At 27.9% G+C, this 16,551-nt stretch overlaps 1 protein-coding gene across 4 annotated transcripts; it reads right to left on the bottom strand.

Annotated features, from left to right (window-relative positions):
- Nucleotides 1-882: 882 nt before the first annotated feature.
- On the bottom strand, nucleotides 883-16,317 carry LOC127290712 (DNA-binding protein RFX2). Of its 4 annotated transcripts, none has more exons than XR_007844418.1 (16): nucleotides 16,057-16,317; nucleotides 11,371-11,669; nucleotides 10,893-11,085; nucleotides 10,074-10,179; nucleotides 9,902-10,001; nucleotides 9,648-9,791; nucleotides 8,485-8,637; nucleotides 7,756-7,937; nucleotides 7,208-7,678; nucleotides 7,010-7,131; nucleotides 6,607-6,704; nucleotides 6,320-6,475; nucleotides 6,032-6,234; nucleotides 5,808-5,961; nucleotides 5,264-5,402; nucleotides 883-4,856 (listed from the first exon to the last, which is right to left on the bottom strand). XR_007844418.1 is itself a non-coding variant. In XM_051319469.1 (16 exons), exons 1-16 carry the CDS (start codon nucleotides 16,064-16,066, stop codon nucleotides 4,822-4,824), a joined length of 2,478 nt encoding a protein of 825 aa, XP_051175426.1. In that variant the 5' UTR covers nucleotides 16,067-16,317; the 3' UTR covers nucleotides 883-4,821. The 4 variants fall into 4 exon arrangements, 3 of the variants coding, with proteins under 3 accessions (XP_051175426.1, XP_051175427.1, XP_051175428.1); XM_051319469.1 differs by having other exon boundaries at nucleotides 5,351-5,402; XM_051319470.1 differs by having other exon boundaries at nucleotides 5,351-5,402; nucleotides 8,509-8,637.
- Nucleotides 16,318-16,551: the final 234 nt, after the last annotated feature.

Here is a 16,551-nt window from a genome sequence, read left to right as displayed (position 1 = left end):
ACTGCAAAAATTTTTTAAAGATTCTTTCGTTATAAAATTAATTTAAAGTGTGTGTTAGCATTTATTTTGTGTATATTTTTACTTTTTATGATGTAGATTCAAATATATTTTTACTGGTTACTTATACGTTTTACAGGAAGTATTATTTTTATACATACATATATGTATATGATATTAATAATATGAAATACTCTATATAAAAAAATTGAGATAACCAGTATAAAATCTACACAAGTCACAAATCAAAACTTTTTAGGAATTGATAAAAAATTGTAGGTATCGATTTAATCCAATTTAAATGCACAAGAAATAAAACAATATTACTTAATTTTTTTTTTTTATTATTAATAATGAAATCAATTTTAATATTAAATTTCAAAAACATGTACTTGTGTTCTTTTTGCTTTGGTTGTCTTATATTTTTTTATCATAATACAATAAAATATATTGTGAACTTATGGATTTGCTAAAATTTAATGTAAAATTGTTTTTTAAAAATAAAAATGTAATCTAGGAATAATAGATAATTTATTTTCTTCCCAACTCATACATAATTGTAATACACTTTTATAGAACGCTAATAATAAAAAAAACATTTATTTTGTTAAAAATTTATTTTAATAAAGCTTTAAAATATTTTATTAAAATAAACGAAAAACAAATCGACATATAAAACTTTAGTAATAATAAATTTAAATTGATTAGGTGCATTCGATAGTCCTTCTATTGGAATTCACTATCTATATAGACTGCCCTGTCTTACATATTTTTTCAGTTCGGATTTGCTTAAAAATAGTTACTTGGGGGTTACGGAGTTATCAAGCAATAAAATAATAATTTTAGGACGTATCAAAAAATGACAAGTCACAAATAATAAGAAAGTTTTAATTTTAAACATATATTTATTATTCGGTCAATTTTTGTGATTTGCACACTTATATGGTCATTGGACATTTTTAACAAATAGAAAATTCACAATTGTTATTTTTTTGAGCTACATTCAGTAAAAATAATCTTATTTAAACGGTAATTAATGGTTATCTGTTTGTGCAAATTCGGAAGTATCAAAATATTTTCTATACGTATCAAAGAAATTATTTTTCTCACCCATACGTATATTTTTTTAAGCAATATAAAACGTTTTCTCTTTCATAATCTCTCAGGCCTTTCGTAGAACATTTTTTTTTTTTCATTTCTTACACATGGAATATTTAAGGCCGTATTCAATGTTTTTATTATTCCGCAAAGTACGAAATTATTTTAAATTAAAAAGTTTTATAATAAATTCGCATTTCACTCACTATAAATATATACATGTTTTAATGAAAAATGTTTCAATATACGTCAATACATATGTAAATTGTCATTTCCAAGCTGAAGAATAATAAAACTAAAATCTTTCATTTTAAAATAAAAGCAGTAATAAGAAAATTATCCTTTCTTAAAAATGTTTTATACATATTATGTTGTAGTGATGAAATGGACGGGCTTAATTTTTTCAGCAATCTATATTAATTAAATTTTAGATTTAAAGTAATATCCTTATACAAACTCAGATAATATTAAGCATGACATTAATTTATACTTTATTCATGTCTGTTTCTTGTATCCCTCGAGATTTGAATTCTTCTTTGCTTGAAATTAAAGATCTAGTTGAATTATATATATATATAATGTTCTTACGCTTAGGTACACTTAGGTTTTAATAATTTTTTTTACACTTATAAGCTCATTACAGTTAGGGAAACATGATTTCCCTCTATTTAAGTGCAATCGACCATTTTTATTAATCTTTTGCACGCATATTTAATATTCAATCCCTGTTTCTTAACATATGTAGTATCTACAGTGTTTGACTGGTTTCTAGACACATTTATACATTCAGTAAACGTCTTATTGCATAAATTAAAAATACGTTATCAAAATTGAGATTGAAATTATATTTTCCATCTAAATTATTTTTTTTTTATTACTTGAATAACGTTTAAATATTAGGTATTTTTATTTTATATTCAAAAGCGTTTTTCTTACAAACAAAATTTTATTTTATTATTCGTTACTATATGGTAGCTGTTGCTATGATAGCGGTTGTCATAGCAATGGTGAGTATATGATATGTTACCATGACAATCGTTGCCAAGGCAAAGAAATAATTGCTATAGCAACGGTTAATATGGTAATAGTTTGCAATTAATATTATTTTGTCAAAAAATTTATATGCATTTAAAGTACGGTACAAAAGTCTGATTTTTATTTTGATATTTATTTAAGTAAATCGAGTTTCACGGTATATAGAAGTTCATAAACTTGCGAAATAAATTTACTCACAACGGAATCATAAAGAGCATTTTTTTTTGTTCAGGTCAAATTTGGGATACTATGCTGTATAGAACTGGAATCTTATTTATTATCAGTTGCACAAGTTAATGTGAGGATTAAACAATTATGTATAAATTACCTTGAAAAACATTTACACCAATTATTACTGAACAATTTTTTTTCTAACTAAATTCGCAATCTAAGGAATTGTAACTTTATGCAGTTTATTTTTTTCTATATTTGTTCTAAAAATAAAATGCATACTACGAATTATTTCTTGGTGCGTTGTTTGTGCAGTCATTGATTCATTCTTAAATACCGAATCATAAGAGGTTCTTATAAAATACGTCTTTGGTTAATTATAAAAAGTTTAATTATTCAATAAATAGAATCAATTTAAGTATATATAAATACTTTTAAGTCACTAAATTTTAAAATAAAACGCGGATACATTTTCATTGTGGTTCGCTGTTAATTTTTTATAATAAAATATAATTATTATCATTTAATTAAATCGCTTAACAGTAGAACCCGGATAAATCAAATTATACATTTTGACATATGAAACGTTTAATAATATAGAAAATAAAAAAAAATTTAAGAAGCATTTTCTTTTACAAAAAAGAAATTTGGATTTATCAGGGTTCAACTGAATCGTAAATAATATTGTTTTAAACGAAATCGGAAATTAGTCTAATAAATAACCACTAAATCCTACATGATCGATATTTGAAATATAGTTATTTTCTATGTAAACTTAGACTAAGCATTACAAATTGTAATATTTTTTACACAATAAAAATCAAATAATGTAAAGTATAATTTAAGTTACATAAATTCATGTACAATTATTTCCTAGATGAAAATATGTGGTTAAGGGAAGACTTTGATGTCATTTTCAGATATATGAAGGACCTCTTCTAAATTGTCATATGAAACCTTCTTTTTTTGTATATTTTTCCAAAAATTTGGTTGCTTAAATTTAAAAAATATTTACTTTGAGAACGAACGATTTCATTTTTAGAAATCTGATTTCTACAAATTGGTTTGTTTGCAATATTGTTTCAGCCATCAGTTTTGAACATCTTTTCACTTTTTGATAATTGAATTCCTAGCGAAAAATTAACATTAAAAACATTCTAGTTTTTTTTAACAATTTAAAATAAATACTTCATATAGATCAGAATGTTGTCTCCCATTAAAATCTTAAATAAAATTTACTAAAACAGATGTAGAATATTTAGGAATTCCTATGTACCATTAACTTCACTAAGAAATGTATAATTTTAAGGAAAAAAAATAACTTAATGAGTAATTGTAATAATTTTTTAAAAAATTTATTTAAGTAAATACCTAGAAAATCAATAAATTTATTATATTTTATAAAGTGAAGTTAATAGCAAATACATTAAAAATACCTAATTATTCAGAAATGTATAAGAAAAACAAGGCGCAAAAAATTCACAAATAATTAATGTTTAGAGAATTATTTTTTAATAGAATTTATATAGGACCAAAATTTAATTCTTTATTAATTTCTTCCAAAAAATACTATTTAATGTAAAATGTTGAAAATTTTCGTTAAACGAAAATTTCATTGGACTTAAATAATAAGTGTAAATTTGGTTGCCGGAACTTCTAGTTATTAAACTAAGCTTAGTGAAATGGAATTTTGTAAATTAAAATGTTCATTAAAATAGGTGAAATTTTGAAATATAAATTTTTGCATTTTATGAATTAGTTATTCACTTTTCTAATAAAACATGTGATTTATTATTAAATTTTAAATAATAGATAATTTATAAAAAAAATCTATATATCTTTCTGCATATTTTTGTTTCACTTTGCCCATACAAAAATAAGCTCAGATAATTACGTCCTCTTCAAAACAAGTACACTTTTATATTACGTGAAAATTCACATCAGTATTTTTTTTTATTTTTTAAATCACTTTAGTAACCACTAAAATAGTCACATTTTAAACAATACTTTTTACAATGAGAACTCATGTTTATTATAAAAGTAAAAACATCAATTGATTAAACGTTAAATAAAAACGTAATTTGAGAAGAAAAATGTTAATACTTAAAATTGATAAGATAAATAATATTATGCTTATATTAAGGTAGGTATGTATTGGACATGATGAGTTCATGGTCCCGTGTATATACATTAAGATTGTTTCATTTGAAATAGTATACTAATGAACAATTTGGTTTGAATCTATTGCAAAATTATTTTTCCTCATATATAACATTTGATTGTTAAAATAAAAGAATTTGTAATTCTTATTTTAAACTTTTCCGAAAAAAGCCTATTTTAAGTAGGCTATTATTATGTGTTAACCCTCATAGAGTCACAATAAATTATCCACTTTTTATATATAAAATATTAACTTACTAGACTAGTATATGTATGTATAAGTATAATAGGCCTGTTCGATTTTTGTGAGCTCCTTCACTTCTATCAACTTCCTACTATTCCAGAGTGCAAAGTGTGCAGTTAGCTCATTTTAATACGTTTGGTTGGATTTGAATCTGAAAGATCAGATAATTAAAATAAACAAACTGTCGTAATTTATTTTTATCAATTATTCTAGAAATGGTATTCAATTTAAATTTTAATTGAAAATAAAAGAAGAAAAAAAATCTTTAACAATAATTTAATGCAATTCTCTATAACTGAACTGAACTGAACAAAACACACAGACTGGTGGCATGTATCCTAACTAGATTCTAGCCACAACAATATTGTTCTGTTAAGATGTGTGTCATTTTTATGAATTTAAAAATTCTATACTGATTTACTTTCACTTTGGAAGTATAAGGTAAGTCCAGAATAGTAAACGCTCGACTAATGCGAATCGAAATCTTTTCAGACCGTCGTGTTACACGAATATTTACATGCCTATTCTGAACTCATCTATAGACCATATAATCCTCACCTACGCATTGGATTTCACATTTTTTTGACAATAACGTTCACTTGTATAAGTAGAGGGTTAAATTTATTTAATTATGAATAAAAGTACCTCCATTTGTAGTTGTTCCAAAAGTATAGAAAACAGGTGGACTTTGGTTTTTCTAAAATAAAAAATTTTTATGTTAGTTATTAGAAATTGAGAGATTAGATGCAATAGAAGAATGTACTTTTTTCATATATCCTCTCTTTAGAGCGAGGCGCTCTAAAAATTCACGATGAGCACGAAAATTTGCCTAAGCGTCTAACATCAAATAAAATAAAAATATTAAGTATATTTATTTCAAAGAAAAAGAATATCAAAGCTAGATGTTGTCTTAAATCCTCGCCAAGAGGGTTTGAATTATTATAGTGCGCAAGTCTCTTGTGCAGTTGGAGACTAGTTGAGATTAGTTTAAATGTATAAGTATACATTTACCATATACATACATTGCTCATCAAAATAATATGTCATCTATAATGTTAAAATCTGCAATTCATAAGTAATATTTTAAGAAAAAAAAACTCACATCGCCCATTACTGCAATGGGAGTTGTTCCTGTAGCTACAGCAACCTGATGTTCAATTAAGAAAAACATGTACTCATCATACAGCAAGCGAATTAGATGAAAAGAACCGAAACTTGCAGCACTTCTTAATGTGAGATCTCGTATAACCATTGAACTAAAATTTAAATATGCGATGCATATTTGGTTGATATTATTTACTATAGGAATTATGTAAATAATCTTACCTGTAAAATGACCACTTAAGAAGAAACTGACGTGCAGCTTTAGCGAAAGTTGGTTTACCCTCGTAAGGTTTAAGAACTTGAGTTACCACTCCTTTCAGCCATACTGCCCATTGTTCCAAAGAATTTTGTTGCTGAAGTGTTACTTTAAAATCGGTTTCTAAACGTTGAACAACTGTATAGTCACACTGACAAACCCATGATGCCTACAATTAAAACAAGGTATAGTAATTTTTTGCTGAAAAAAGAATATAGTATAGATGAACAGTGTAAGTAAAAAAATAAAGTTACCTGCTCTTGAACATTGTGAAAATCTACTCGATTTAAATCTGTTAACATCTGATTAATTTGACTAGTATTTTGAAGTACAGCTCGCGCAGCTTGAGCTAAGTGATTCAGAGAAGTGTATCGCCTCAATGTTTGTGCAAATGCAGATACTGCTGTCAACTACGGAAAAAAGGTAATACATTACGTTAATCATTTATAATGCTATATAGAAAAGAATTGTAAAACTGCTTCAAAAATTAAAAAAAAATGATATCATAGAACTTAGTTAACATTTTTTACATAATATTAACCTTTATGTGCATCATCTCTTGAGGACAATCATTCATTGCTGACGTCAACCACGATTCAAGACCTTTGGCAAAGTTTCTTATAGATTGTGTCAGTGAACCTGTTAATAATGAATGTTTTATCAATTTATTAAAAAAAGTTTCTAGGACTGTACAATTCTTTAAGGAAGCAAAATAAAATATGCATGAGATCAGAAACAGCTAAATATTTTGTTTAAAATGCCTGGTGGTGACTATGGGAATTACGTTCTATAATGTGATCTAAAAGAATATATATATATATATATATATATATATGTATTTGACACCACTGTAGATGCATGACTTAGTTTAATAATAAGTTTATCAATGTTATCATTTCAAAAGAAGGTGTATTTTACTTGTTTAAATGTGGAAATAAGCTTACTAGGAATAGGTCGTAAAACATCAGGCATGAGAACTTCAACTAAGTTTTGATAAAAGTTGTAATCCACTTGTCTGATGAAATCTTGCACTTCGGAACATTTGCACATCTGGTAGAGTTTAGTCCTAAAAATTTAATTAGATTAAAAAGCGAAAAAATAATAATATCTTTCTTCTATGCTTTTAATAAAATAAGACATACTTTGACAAATATTTTTCTTCTTCGCATTCATCGCCATTGTTATTATCTTGACTCCGCCAGAATTCCCTCCATAAACTTTCAATTGTAGCAAACTCAAAATTCAAAACAGCGTCTAGAAAGGCCTCACAGTGCTCTCTATAAATACTGCGGAATGTATCGATATCTTCTAAAGTGCAATCTTCCGGTAAAGACGATCCGTGTCCGACGATAATTTCTGGAAATTCTGGAATTGCATTGCCCCCTTCTCCAAGATATTGTTGATACTGAGGCGGTGAATTATGAGACGACATATTCGTATTAGAATGCGTATTAGCATCATATGCTGGATCTTGTTTCTGATTAACAAACTTAAATCTCTTGGCCTGAGAATTTGAAGTTGTTTGTTGTCGTGAAGTTCCATCTTCATTTAATAAAATCAATGGTGAGTTAGGCTTTACACGAATACCATAATAATGGTACTTTGAGTTTCCTCTGAAATTTTAAAAAGTTTTTTGTTTAACTTTTTCTAAGTTATTACTGTTATTTTTCTAATTTAAAAATGATCTCACCGAGTTCCTAAACGTCGAGTTCTTAAACCTAAAAATACTGAACGAATTAATTTTCCAAAGCTCGCTGCATTAACAGGATCTAATTTATTATCCGAGCAATGGCGAAGATAATGATTGTAAAGTGTTGATCTTGGAAGAGATACTCCATCTGAAGTCTCATAATTTTCTAATAACCATTGTACCTATAAAAATAATGGAAAATAATTAACGCGAGTTCGTTTTACATATGCTATGCGATTTTATTTTTGATCTTCAATAATTTTTAATTTTCATCAACTAAAATCATTGAAAAACAATTTAAAAATTGCAATATTTTTGTGGAAAGTTTAAATTAATAAAAAATAAAGTAGAAATCATGCGGAATTAAAAATAATAGTAAGAATGTAGTTTTAGTTAATTTAAAAATTAAACCTAAATTGCATGAAACAAATAGTATTATGCATTTTTAAAAACATTTATAGCAATTTTTTAGACATTCTACATTCATACTTATTTTTATATAAATTAAAAAAAAAAAAAAAATGATTTACCAATTAATTTAAGAGAAAATAATTATTTCACAAATAATAAAATTAATTAGTTAACGCGTTTTTTTAAAACACGTGTATAGGATTAGTATAGTATAGTTTCAAACACGTGTATAGGAATAATTGATTAGTTTAAAAAGTGTGAGATGTTAATGAAAATTCATGCAAACAATAACACATATTAGTATAAAAAGTAGCTAACAAACGGGGAGTCGATATGGCTTACGGTGGCCTGGGAGACTCTAGTAGCATGTGTCATATTCGCGGCGGCGGCAGCTTCTTCCACGCTGACTGTAGTGCTACCTGTATTGCCGCTGATCAAGTATGCCCCTCCACCACCGCTAACCACTGCCTCCTATTAAACAGCCCATTTTACTGTTTCTATGTTAATACCCAGACGTTTCACGTGCAATATTACTCTATTTTCTTTGTAAAATTTCCATTATTTTTTTAAAAAAGTTTAAACGTTAATTTCTTTAAAATAATATTTCACTTTTATCACAAAACTTTAACTCATTTGCAAAACTATATTTTTATATAGAATCAAAGGTTTTCATTTTTTACTGCACAGTTTATAATACACAAGAATATAGAATATTTTAATTGAAAGGATTATTATTATTATTATTATTAATAAAAATTAGAAAATAAAAATCATTTAAAATGTTCCACAACTTGTATGATAACAAAAAATAATTGATTAATACTGCAAATTTTAATGTCTAGAAAATATATAAAAACAAAAATAATACCTATTAAATATTGTTAAAGAAATCATTAATTTTCAAAAATAATATATCCACACAATAAATTTTTTTTCTACGTTAAAAAGTCTTCACACGAACACAAAAAATAATTCCGGCCTAGGAGTTAGAGCATGGCATTTTTATTATTTTTTTTCAAGTTATATTAAGAACCTGACATGATGGGGTTAAATAAATTGCGGATTTGATTACGACAATACAGTACCAAATAACAAACAGTAAATATGGTCTAACCTCCAGGCCAGAAACTTTTTTTTTTCTTGTGTGGCTATACAATTAAAAAGTTTAAAAACCATTCGACAATTAAAAAATTTATAATAAACTGTGTTATGAAAAAGGACAAATGCATTACCATATCAGTTTAAAGAAGTATTCGAGTGAATGACATTTTTTGGTTGTGATCCCTCAATTTCAGAGTAAGTATAAGCAATTTTTGGGAGCAGAATTTCATTTCATTAAAGCGAAAAGTTGTCATTCCTTGTTATAAAATTAGTAAATGTTAGTGCATGTTTAGTTTTAGGAACATAACATATTTGTAATCAAAGAAACGATCATGTGTAGGAATTTCATTAGAAAATCAAATTTGAGAACATTAACTGACCGCACTGTCGGTTTGTGGGCTGGCACGAGCTGCTGCAGCTGAAATAAGTGCATGAGTCGCTGCATCGCCATCAACAACGCTCTGTTGTATAAGATAAGCTCCATTTCCTTGTGATAATAACTGTCCTGTGTTTGAACCCTGAACCTGTAATTATATTTCGTTAGTTAGTTAGTTATGCGAAATAAGCTCTAATCATTTGCTTTTAATTCTCTCCAATACTTTGTCTTTACGCCGGAGTTGAACTAAGAACTTACCTGTGCGTAAGTTACTGGTGTCGTAGCGGATGTGAAATACTGACTGGAAGATGGTGTATACATTGTACCTGCCTCGCCAACAGCATACACAGGATATGTCCTATAAAACATATATAATGTATGCAATAGAATCTAAATGTTGTAAGAAATAAAAAATAATCAAAAAAATTACATCTGCCCATTCGTCGGAATATACGCGGATCCATCTTCTTCAACATATTGAACATAAGTTGGATGTGAAACTGAATCGGACCCCACTGCTTCAGGAGCACCAGCCACTAAAACAGATGGTGTAACTTTTTCTTCAAATAAATTAAAATTACTTCTTAAAAGACATTCTTCAACAGTGTTTTATCAAGCCAAACCTTACTCAGCCATTCACATATTTGTAAAATAATTTGCTAATCCTTATGTGTAGAAATATTTAATAAAGAAGTTTATAAACCTTAAGAGAAAAAAAAAAAAAAAAAAAAAAAAACTAGAAAATTAAATGACTAGCAAACTTTCTAAAAGTAAATTTTGATTAAGTAACTAATGATTTAACCTGAGTTAGAGTTAATGTCGGAAACATCGGTTCCTAATCTTATAACGTTTATACACAAATTTAAGAGTGATTTTATGGAATGAAACAAAAAATCTAAACATTTATATTCATAATAATCATGCCGATCTTAGACTACCCTCACCTACTGCTGTTGTGAGGGAAGCGTAGGATGAAGAATCGCTGGTTCCTAGCGTAGTCAGTGTCAAGTGCGTGTTGTGTTTAAAGGCAGCATGGAAAGGGTCAAATTTCTACTCAAAAACTACATATCTACTTAATTTACTAAAATATAATAAAAGTCAACATTAGTTGACAAATTAATAATAAAATGAAAATCTTAACATTCAAACACCATTCGTAAAAAATTCAAGTATAAAAAAGGTATTTCAGAGGGCGATGGAACTTATTTTTTCAATTAATGTAATTTATTAATAAACATTTTTTTCTTACCTGTAACAGTTATGTAATGCGGTGAACCACTAACAATTGTACCAGCAGACGTGGAAGTGACGTCAGGATCTACAAGAGTATGCTGTCCAGCATGAGCAGTATTAACCACTACTTGGGCTGTTACGTGAGCTGGTGTACTCGAAGAACCGTTTGAAGAATCTGCTGTGGAATCAAGTGTATCCTGGACTAGTAGCTATTATAATAAAAACAAAATTCACCATTATTAAAAAGCAAGCAGAAAGTTGATAAAAATCAAATGAACCAACAGTTTTTATCAATGTTTAAAGGCAGATGGTTCGTTTCACTTATCTCCGTAATATTTGATGCCAATAGTAGATATGCATATATCGAATTCGATATTTTCATGAAAATTCTACTTTTTCAAATATTAGGTCAGAAAGAAAAATAAACATTTCTTGAGACTATGCCATTGGAAAGGGTTAGTAAGAAAAAACAATAAATGTCAAAAGATTTAAACCTGAATGGGTTGAAGACTGTTGGGACTTGATGGATCAGGACTTGTTACAACAGTAATGACTTGTTGACCTCGTGTAGGCTGAGCTTGGCATGTAGTACTATTGCCCGTGGAAGTTGCAGTTAAAGTGACAATGTTTGGTTTGGTATCCACCCCCACTGCTGTAGAGGCACCTCCACCATTACCTGCCCCAGCGGATGCTGCCAAAGCATACTGAGCTCCTGTCGTAGTCATGGCAATCACTCCCTCACCTATTTCGGATCCTGGTGTATCACTATCACCTCGAATCCGAAGCGATGGTTCTGGAATATAGAATGAAAAACATTGTTTAATATAAATACCTAGAAAATTTAGTAAGTGCCAGAATATACACTCAACAGATGTAAATAAACATCAAAAAGTAAATGAAATCCGCTTTTAGGAAAGATATATACTAAATAGAATGTAATTTACCTATTTAAATTGAAGAAAATTATTTTTTAATTTCTATCATTTATACACCTACATTTGACAATTCTAGCCTAATATATTATTTCCAACATAATATAAATTTGAAATATAGTTTGTAAATCATTGGAATTTTTTGATTGATTATATTTTTTTTCAATTGCAGAAAAAAATAAGAGTAACATTGTAAACTCTTTTTTAAAAAAAGTGTATTACACTAATAAGCATTTCTCAGGAATAAATGAATTTTAATTACATATGAGAAAATGAAATATGTACGATAAACGATTTAAAAAAGGTAATTCTAAAGATGATATAACAATTCATGATATGAAAGAAATACATTTTCTTACCCCTGCTCTAGATCCTGCACAGAGGATCAATAATATTTGACAACAAGCAACCTAACCTACTCGGATGGAAATACGGGCGGTGTACTCGTAAAAGGTCGTCAACTTACAGCTTAGATATTTCATTATATGTTTGTAACGATAGTGACACCGTATTGCAGACAATGATCCCTGTTAAGGCTAGGCATAGAGATTAAAGGGAGAGCTAGGAACAAACATTCAGAAAAAACACGTCACTGCGTGACTATGAGCGCTCTTTAGAACTTTACTTTTGTGTTGTTAGCGCATACCCCGTGTACCTTTCTCTATATGTATATGAATGGTATGGGTAGAATGGGGTGGCAGCGGATGTCAGGTACCAAACGCAAGTGTAACAAGGGAGAAGAAAAAGGGGGACGAAAATGAAACACGCGCCATCGAATAGGGGTTCAAGAGACCTAGATGGAACGTGAAACAAGTTCAGATCACAAGAGCAATTAGAGGGTAATATACATTGCTCGTATATCTATGTATATCAATACATTACATACTTTGTAAACCCTCGTTTCTTCGATATACTCAAATACGAACAGAGGCCTAATAAGTATTAAAATCTGCTAGAATCATACGTACACCTGGCTACTGCTATATTAGGGATGGCCCCAGTTCATTTTGAACCACATTAATATATACATAGGTAATCCTACATTTTTAGACATTTCATACATGAAAACGAATATTTATTTTTTTCAGTAATCGATACTGATTTTGGTGATAAATAAGTGTATCAAATTTCAATTTCAAAAAAAATTTCCTCTAATATATTTATTGTTAAAAATCGTGGACTACAAAAAAATTAGGGAGTTAATAGCAACCGGAGTAAAGAGTAAAATTTATCAAGCTAAAATTCAACTTGAAAATATTTATAAATATATAAAATCCCTAAGCAACAACTCCAAAAGGGATGCTAAGGTTGACCCAAGATGTCTTTGAATATAGTAATAAATTCATGCCTCATATCTAATAAAATAATAAATAAATAAAAACCCAATTGTGCTTTTGATAATGCTTCTAATCCTTCTAAAATTATCTTAAAATCTGCGAATTTTGTATTTAGAAAATCAATCAAAAAGTTAATTACACTGAAATCATCTTCTAGTTCCTTAAAATAACAAAGGAATTTCAAAATATTCCAATTTTAATGCAATTCTAAACTAATTTTTTAAATATTAATTTCATTTTCTAGTTCGTATTTATACTTCATAATCATGTTTCCATGAAAGATATTTTTAATTTCCTTCATAATTATATCTTATCAATTTTTATAATTTGTTGAGCAAATAAGTAATAGCATTTAATTATTATTATCAGTAAAATATTTATATGAAGAGTTAAATTTGAATAAAAATGTAAATAAAAAAACTAAGCTAAACTTTCACTTTTCGGAAGCAAGTTTTAAACAAAACTGTTCTAAACGTCCTGACACTAAAGGTAACATACAAAAGCAATATGTAAATTGTAAAAGCATATCGAGCATGCACCTGGTCTCAGTTATGCATGGCTGGTGCCAGGCTACCCACCTACCCTCTTTTTCATCTGCTTGCAAAGCGCAATCCACCCTTCCACATTTATGGCCTTCCTACCGGGCACTGTCACGTGCTGGGCATTATCGCATTATATTTACTCCCAATTTAAAAAAAAATTTAATTTTAGTTTATTTACAATAATCACATTAATTTTTACTTTTAAATAAAAAATTTATTACCTATAGGTAGCATTTAAAATTTTTTTTTCTTTATTTTAATTTTAATTAGTAGCGGAATTTATAAATAATAAGAAAAGACTGATCGCTATAGTTAGGTTTATGATTTATAAACTTTAAGTTCGTGCATTCAATTCTCCGCGCATATGATTTTTCGTCTGTACATATATGTAAAAACGTTAACAGTTTAATCATTCTTGGACAGTTAAAAGAAACGTGACGTACAATAATCGACAGTTTAAGCGAAACATGGAGGAACAATTTCCGAATTTTCTGAAAAATTCTTTCTCCATGTTCAACTTACATTTTTTGACATGCAAAGTTTACATTTTTTACAAATCTGTTTTTATTCTAAATAAGTTCGTTTCATGTACGGAACCCTTAGGTTTCAGTGTGATTATATTGAAACTTGAACGATTTTTTAAAATTCTTCCGCCATATTGAATACGCCATTTTGAAATTCTAATATCATATTCGTAATGAATATGTAATATCGAACCCCCCGGAATAACGAGTTTTAAGCCAAAGTAACGCGCAAGCGCACCAATATCGACTTGTTAACTTTTGCAGTAGTTTTCTCAAAAACTTGTTTTCAAACGATAGGTTCCTTTTAACTTAGACACATAATTATGTTCTTATTATGTAGGTAAGTAAAAATTAGAGAAAATTAATAAGAATAATTATTAATAATGTAACAATATTAAAGTCCAGTTTCATCAATTCTGATAAGGAGTTAATCAGTTATTAAATCCTTAAGCGAAAAATAGTGAGTTATTAAACTATGGCTTTAATCATTGATTACCTCTTAATCAGAGTTGGTGAAACTGTTCTTGACAATCAAATTTTCTTATTATATACATTTTTTGTTATTTCAACAAATTGTTGTTGCTAATTAAAAACGTTTTGCATAATGTGTCTAGAAAGATGCATTTTTTACGAATTTTGAAGGTTTTGATCTGTTTATAATAATAATAATAGAAGAGAATTAGTCATACAATGACACCTACCTACTTTAACATCTTTATATCTATATACATAAGTACCATTTCATATTTTTATCGTAAACAAGAATGTAATGAAAATTTTAACTGCAATTAATAAATTGAAACTCCATAATATTTGTTAATATTTAAAAATTGTACAAACATTCAAAGAAGATAAAATTTATAATTTTTTTTTTTATTCAAGTACATTATCTTTGAATTACCTATATTGTAGTTAATATATTTATAACATTCTTTGTCACTATAATTTAAAAGCAACTGTTTAAACACCGAATTTTTTTTGCAGAAAAAAAATAAGGAAAAATTGCTAAATATTATAAGTTATAAAAAAAATTTGTTAATATACATACTTATTTATTAGTATTAAAAATTAAGTTTTGTTAAAAATAATAAAATTATTTAAATTATACAACAAATTTATTTATTATCAGTTATCAGAAGAATGCATTTTTGAAACTAAAAATTTACTTAACTAATAAAATCTGTTTATAACGGAAATAGAAGAAAACTTGCCTATAATGCAAATTAAAAATATATTACATAATTTGCAATACAAAAATATCTTAGGATATTTCTTTTTGAAATTCATCACGTTTTCTTAGCACTAATACTCCTATTCTTTACATTCTTTCTCAGGATAAATGGCAACTTAGGATTTTTATTTTAAATACATTTAATAAAATTATGGAAAATAATCGACAAATAAAAAATGAATCATTATAACTTTATCATATATATTTAAAATTTAATGTGAAATTATTGTTTAAATCTTAATTTTTATTTTATGATTATCAAGTTTCAAAAATTACAATCAGAAAAAAAATTAAAAACTAAAATATTTGATTAAACATTTTAGTTATTGTTATTAATTTGAAATTATATCCTAGTTAAATTTTTGTTGCGTCTAATTAGATTTTTTTGCATCACAACTAAACTACATGCACCGGCACAATGGCAAAAAGTTAGGGTTTCAAATGTCAAAGTGATGATATCAATGAGTTTATGAAAAAATTTTTAAATTTGAGAAACCGAACATGCAAATGGCAAATTAAAACGTAATAGCAGAGAGAAATAGATGAAATTGAATGAAGAGTGAATGATCTGGAAAAATGGAAGAAAATTGTAAATTAATATTAGCTTGGCTCACCTGTCTTCATGAATGGCGAGTAGTCGTAATGAAAGCCAATGGTGTTTGCAACTAAAGCAGATCTACGGTCACTGCTAAACTCCACCTCCTGCTTAACGCTTATCAAGGGGTTGTCCCTGATGTTATAACTTTGAAATTATATAGTGGGAAATGTCCAGTGTGGATAATTTAAATACAAAACAAGGAATTTTGTTGATAAGGACCGGCCCGACTGTCGGTTGTCTGCTACGTCGTCTCCTTGGCTACGGCATTGGAAGCCCCTTCCTTTCATTCATTTGCGCAAGCGCTCTAATTTTCCACAACTCAAGTTTGGTATATACAAGGTTCGGTAGAGTAGATAGAGGATTAAAACCAAGGCACAGGGTACGGCCACAGCTCAGCTATCTAAGTAGGATCGTCATGGTAACGTATAAGAGTGAAAGAAATAAAGACTGTTCTTTAATTCTCTCACTCTTATACGTTACCATGACGACCCCACAGTTCTAATATAAAGAA

Source organism: Leptopilina boulardi, unplaced genomic scaffold, assembly GCF_019393585.1.
Source record: "Leptopilina boulardi isolate dan_hultmark-lab unplaced genomic scaffold, ZJU_Lbou_2.1 LbouV2_80, whole genome shotgun sequence".
Lineage (NCBI taxonomy): Eukaryota > Metazoa > Arthropoda > Insecta > Hymenoptera > Figitidae > Leptopilina > Leptopilina boulardi.
Note: the sequence above shows the minus strand (reverse complement) of the source record. Positions and strands in the feature narration are given on the sequence as shown.